Genomic DNA, 6,000 nt, shown 5'->3' with positions numbered 1-6,000 from the left:
CCGCTGGAACACGTTGAGCCTCTATCAGTATCGGATACCCAAATCCAGAGCAGCTTGCTGGGATGCTTTGATCGGTCATCGTTAGCAACTCACGCGTAGCATCAGCAAAGTCGCCAAGGGACCCCACAACGCAGTGACGCTTCTACCAGGTACCGGGCTGCCAGACTCTCCAGGCTGGCTCTGCCGACATCCATGACAGCGCACCAGAACCCGGGACAGAGCACGAGACCATCAACTCGGAGACCAACTCCGACGACTCTGCCGTTGGACTGCGATAGCCTCGAGATCGCTCCGCCCCCCTATGTTCAGGTACAAGGTTGGCCCGTGCCACTCTAGCTCCCGCTGAGCCAGACCCATGAACCGATTCCTCCCCGCAAGCTTTGCGCCTCAGCAGCGCAAGTCACCGTCCGAGTACTGTCGTAGCGTAAGCTCGCCCCGTACACGGCGCGAACGAACGTGCCTGCGCCCACACACTGCTCTGCCCTCGGCCGGCGGCCCTCGATCATCAACTTTCCTCAGTCCGGGCGAGGGCCGCACATCGCTCCCAGCCCGAGAAGCCCGAGGCGGCCACGTCCTGCCAGCACTCGGAGAACTCGGAGACAAGGAAGAGAACGATTTGCGTTCTCTTTGCTGAAGATTGACCGCCGTGCACGACTGGAACAGGCACTGTCTCTCCGTCCCAGCGATGAGTTCTCAAGAAGATCGGAGGTCGGCATGTATCAGGAGCCGTTGCCTGTCAGCATCAGCCCCGCAAGTCCAGCTCGTGACTGCCAAAGGTCAGCTCCCTTACAGACCCTCGTCTCCCTCGAGATTCCGAGCCTGTCGTCAAAATAACTTGGCCCAAGAACGCCTCAGTAGCAATGCAGATATCGCTAGACTTTTACCCTCTCCATTCCAGCTTGCTGTCCCACTGTCTCGCTCGCAGACTTACGACCCCCGATGCCGAGACACCCGACACTCGGAGACATTTCCGTTTCTAGGCTAGCGCAAATCTCCCATGCACCACATGACCGCCGCCGTCGATCCCATGACGCACGAGGTATGTGGAGATAAGATAGACCGAGGTTGTGTCGTCACCTTGAGAGTTGGAGCGAGCCTACGTCGTTCCTCTGAGTCAACCAGCAAAAGGACGCTTTAGGACCTTAAGTTCACTCCTATCAATCAAAATTACTGCAGGTATCAGAAAGATGATTAGAAAAATGCAACTGCAACGATAAGGTTTTCTCTAAGCCGACCACTTGCATCATGAATGCTAATAGGGATTAGCTCAATCAATTAAAAAAGCAAAAAGTGTTTGAGCCTGGTTGATGATGTATGGTAGGTGTTATCTCGGGCGGGGGTCAGCCTCGAGCAGGAGGGGATGGGATGGGGGAGGGGAGGTGTGGAGGGGACAAGATGAGGGTGGAATGCGCGGTATGTGATGCAAATGGTCGCACACAATTACAGGCTAGCTATCGGAGTAGGAGGTAAATAGTACGAGAGGCGGAGGGGGGCGAGCTGCTTAATGGCGCGAAGCAGCACGCTGGAGAGCGGCGCCAGACTGCTGGGCCTGGATCGAGGAGAAGCGCTCGAGCTCGTTCTTCGAGATGTTGATCTTGGCTCCACCCTTGAGGCGGCGGGTAGCGCGCGACAGGAAGTTGGTGCGGTTCGAATAGAGCGACTCGTGGCGAGAGGCGGTGCGCTGGAGGCGCTCGCCAGACTCGTCGACGAGGGGAGCCGCAGCCTTGGCAGCCTTGCGCTTCTGGAGAGCGGCAATGACGGTCTTCTTCATGACGAACTTGACCAGGTCGAGAGGGATGTACCAGACAATGTTCCAGACCCAAACGATACCGATCCATCCACCAGAGATGGCACGGACCTGGGAGAAGCCCCAGTTGCCGTAGGCAGCAATGATGGACGAGATGAGCTGGGCAATACAGAAGGCAGCCATAAGAGCAACCGAGGGACGCTCAGTCCACGAGGGGCCGTGCGAACGGGTAACGAAGATGAGGGCCTGCGAGATGATAGCGACCTGGAGGTAGATAACCATGTGCGAGCCGTAGTCGTTGTTGCGGTAGGGCTCGACGCCGAACTTGTCGTTGAACCAGTTGGTCTCGTTCATGACAGCGTAGAGAGCAATGGTCGAGGCGGCGAGGTAGAGACCGTAAGCGATACCGAACGAGAAGACCTCGGCAAGGTCCCAAGAGTCGGGGGTCTTCGAAGGAAGGACACGGTCGAGCGAGAGAGTCATGATAGTACCGTCGTTGAGCACGGCAATGACAAGGACCATGAAGGGAGGGAAGTCGAACTTCCAAGCGAAGGCCATGATAGCGAAACCAACGACGATACGGATGGTGACGGCACAAGCGTAGATGGCGTAGTTACGCATACGCTGGAAGATGACACGGGAACCGTAGATGGCGTGGACGATGGTAGAGAGACCGGGCTCGGTAAGGACAATGTCGGCAGCACCACGGGCAGCGTCGGTGGCACCCTCGACAGCGATACCGACGTTGGCACGCGAAAGAGCGGGGGCGTCGTTGGCACCGTCACCAGTCATGGCACAGAGGTGGCCGAGAGCCTGGATACGCTTGACAATCTCGAACTTGTGCTCGGGGAACACACCAGCGAATCCATCGGCGTCCATGATCATCTCGTCGAGGTTGGCGTGCTTCGAGCCGGGCTCGGGGCCGTCCTTGAGAACCTTGGCGGGGTACATGTGGTCACCGAGACCGAGACGACGACCGGTCTCCTTGGCGATAGCGAGCTGGTCACCGGTAACCATCTTAACCTCGACACCGAGGTCCTGGGCGTCCTCGATGGTCTTCTTGGTGTCGGAACGGGGAGGGTCGAAGATGGAGAGGAGACCAACAAGCTCGAAGCCGTTGCCGGGGGACTGGGCGTCACCACCGACGACATCCTCGTAAGCGATAGCAAGGGCACGGAGACCACGAAGAGCGAACTCCTCGACGTCAGCCTCGAGACGGTCCTCAAGCTCGGAAGTCTTGTTGCGCGAGCAGAGGTCGATAATAGTACCAGTCATACCCTTGGTGACACGCTTAAGCTTGCCGCCGTCACGGAGGTCACGGTAGGTAATCTCGGTACGCTTGTCAACGGGGTTGAAGGGCTTGAAGTCAAGGAGCTCAATGCCCTCACGAGCCATGGCGGGGTTGGGAAGAGTGCCGACGACACAGCCGTCAATGGCGTCCTGGTTCTCGGTACGCGAGGCGTAGGCAGCGAGGAGACAGACTCCGTCGACGTCCCAGTGCGAGTAGCACTTGACGTTCTCCTTGTCAATGGTAAGCTTGTTGGTGGTAAGAGTACCAGTCTTGTCGGAACAGAGGATGGTAACACCGGCAAGCTCCTCAATGGCAGTGATACGGGTAACGATAGCCTTGTGCTTGGCGAGCTGCTGGGCACCGACGGCGAGGGTAACCGAGAGGACAGTAGGCATGGCAATGGGGATACCACCGATCAAGAGCACAAGAATGTTGTCGAGACCGCGGCGGTAAGAGTAACGGAAGTCGGCGTAGAGAATGAGGATCTCGAGAAGGACGAAGATACCGATGGAGACGAGACAGAAGGAACCAATGCGGGCGAGAACCATCTGCAGGTGTCCGACCTGGTCGTTATCCTGGCCGACAAGGGTAGCAGCGCGACCGAAGAAGGTGTTGGGACCAGTGGAGATGACGATACCCTCAGCCTCACCCTGCTTGCAGGTAGAGCCAGAGAAGCACTCGTCACCCTCGTCCTTGCCGACGGGAAGAGACTCTCCGGTAAGGGCAGCCTGGTCCATGGAAACATCAACGGCCTCAATGAGACGCGAGTCGGCAGGGCAGACGTCACCGTGCTTGAAAGAAACGAGGTCTCCGGGAACGAGCTCGGCAGACTCAACCTCCTTCCAGACACCGTCACGCTTAACCTTAGCCTTGGGGGCAAGAGAGTCCATAAGAGCCTTGACAGCGTTACCAGCGTTGCGCTCCTCGATGAAACCGATGGTCGAGTTCACGAAGAGAAGGAGAACGATACCGACGAAGTCGGGCCAGTCAGGAGGCTTGCCCTCACCGTTGGACATCGCAATAGCGACGAGGGCGGCACCCTCCATGACCCAGGAGAGAGGGTTCCACATGAAGGACAGGAACTGGAGGACGACGTTCTCAGACTTCTCCTCGAGCTTGTTGGGACCGAAGATGCCGATACGCTCCTCGGCCTGGGCAGTGGTGAGACCGTTGGCGTCGCACTGGAGGAGGTGGAACATCTCCTCCATGACGACGTGCTCGATGTCGACCTTGTCCTTGTCGTAAAGGTCGGCAGCGGTGAAGCTGATCTGCGGGAAGAGTTAGCACGTGATGTGCCAAAGGTGCGGAAGATTCAGGGTCCGATGGCTCCTCATTGTGTCAAGTGACCCCGGGTTTGATGTCAACCCAAAAGTTGAAGCATAAACCCGGTGGGAAACCGAAGAGGGGAACCGCCGTCCCGATGACGAGGGTAGTGGTACTCACGGTGTTCATGTCGACCTTGACATGCTTGTCACCTTCGTGCTTCTCCTCGAAGCCCTTGTACTCGCGCTTCTTCTTGGGCTCCTCCTCAGTGGCAGGGGGAGCGCCAGCGGCAGGGGCGGGGAGAGAGGACTCCCTGTGGAAGTATGCCGAGACACCCGACACTCGGAGACATTTCCGTTTCTAGGCTAGCGCAAATCTCCCATGCACCACATGACCGCCGCCGTCGATCCCATGACGCACGAGGTATGTGGAGATAAGATAGACCGAGGTTGTGTCGTCACCTTGAGAGTTGGAGCGAGCCTACGTCGTTCCTCTGAGTCAACCAGCAAAAGGACGCTTTAGGACCTTAAGTTCACTCCTATCAATCAAAATTACTGCAGGTATCAGAAAGATGATTAGAAAAATGCAACTGCAACGATAAGGTTTTCTACTTTGCGTCTGCCTTGTTTGCCTCTCGGCACATCATCGCCGGTCTGTGTCTCATACTGTTATCCCATCCCCGGAGAACTGCATGTCTTGAGTGAGGCCGTCATTTCTGAACCATGCTATCTCACAGGCCGAGAGGGGCGCTTTTCTCCCCCATTTTCTTTCTCCGTCTTTTCACGCAAGATTAGACGTCAAACGCCATCAGTGAGTCCACGCCCTGAGCGAGTACTGAACGGCTGGGCCGGCCGCGTGTGCGCTGTTACCATCGCAGATCGATGTTCTTGATCTGATACCTCACCGCAGCCCAGCTGTAAACGAGATGTCGCCACTGTCAGTCAGCGCACGAAGAGGCCGGGGCAACCAAATATTGAGCCTATAGTCGCGCGGTCGTGCGCTATAAGGGGCTATAGGATATGTAGGATTCCTCACTGCAACAGGTGGGACGTGCAGTAGTTGGCGTTGGTTGAGGATTAAGTATTAAGCAGGTGGTTGTATGTAGGAGAGAGGGGGGGAGGGGGTGGGTGGGGAGAGGGAATGGAGAGATAGCTGAGAGACGGGTGACGGGGGCGGGCGCCTGACTGTTAAGTAAGACGTGGTGCCCGCTGCAATCGGCCAAACTGGAGCAAAGCTTTGCATGCATGCTTGGTGAGCAGGTGGAACCTCGAGGGGGGTGGGAGCCCGCGGTCCACGGATACGGGCGGGCGTACGGAGGACTGACTGCATCGCTGCCTGCCTGGGATTGTTGGTCGACCGGGGTGTGCGGTGACGGCGGCGGAGCAGCGGCAGCATGCAGCCAGAGCCTGCGTCTATCTGCACTACGGCCCATCCTAATCCTGCAATCCTGCCTTGTCCTAGAGTTGAGCTATCCATTCGCGCGCCTGCGGGCCCTTGACTCCTGCGCCGTGGACCCGATGGGCCGCTCCATCTCGATCCTGAAGTCTGACGCGCTCTTGCCTGGCAGCCTGCGTGTTGGGCCGCTGGGCCTGGTGGTCTCCCTCTCGCCCCGCGCCCGACCGACCGACCGCACATACAGGCGTGCATTTTTTGGGCCAGCAGCTGCAGCAGCACCAGAAAGAGGCTGGTCGGGGTTCTC

The 6,000-nt window shown here is 57.9% G+C and overlaps 1 protein-coding gene across 1 annotated transcript; it reads right to left on the bottom strand.

Annotated features, from left to right (window-relative positions):
* Positions 1–1,501: 1,501 nt before the first annotated feature.
* A1Q1_03402 (plasma membrane H(+)-ATPase 1) lies at positions 1,502–4,714 on the bottom strand (the record flags this gene model as incomplete). Its single annotated transcript, XM_014323200.1, has 3 exons — positions 1,502–4,306; positions 4,482–4,614; positions 4,689–4,714. 3 exons carry the CDS (start codon positions 4,712–4,714, stop codon positions 1,502–1,504), a joined length of 2,964 nt encoding a protein of 987 aa, XP_014178675.1.
* Between the last annotated feature and the right edge of the window lie 1,286 nt (positions 4,715–6,000).

This window comes from Trichosporon asahii (assembly GCF_000293215.1).
Source record: "Trichosporon asahii var. asahii CBS 2479 unplaced genomic scaffold scaffold00056, whole genome shotgun sequence".
Lineage (NCBI taxonomy): Eukaryota > Fungi > Basidiomycota > Tremellomycetes > Trichosporonales > Trichosporonaceae > Trichosporon > Trichosporon asahii.
Note: the sequence above shows the minus strand (reverse complement) of the source record. Positions and strands in the feature narration are given on the sequence as shown.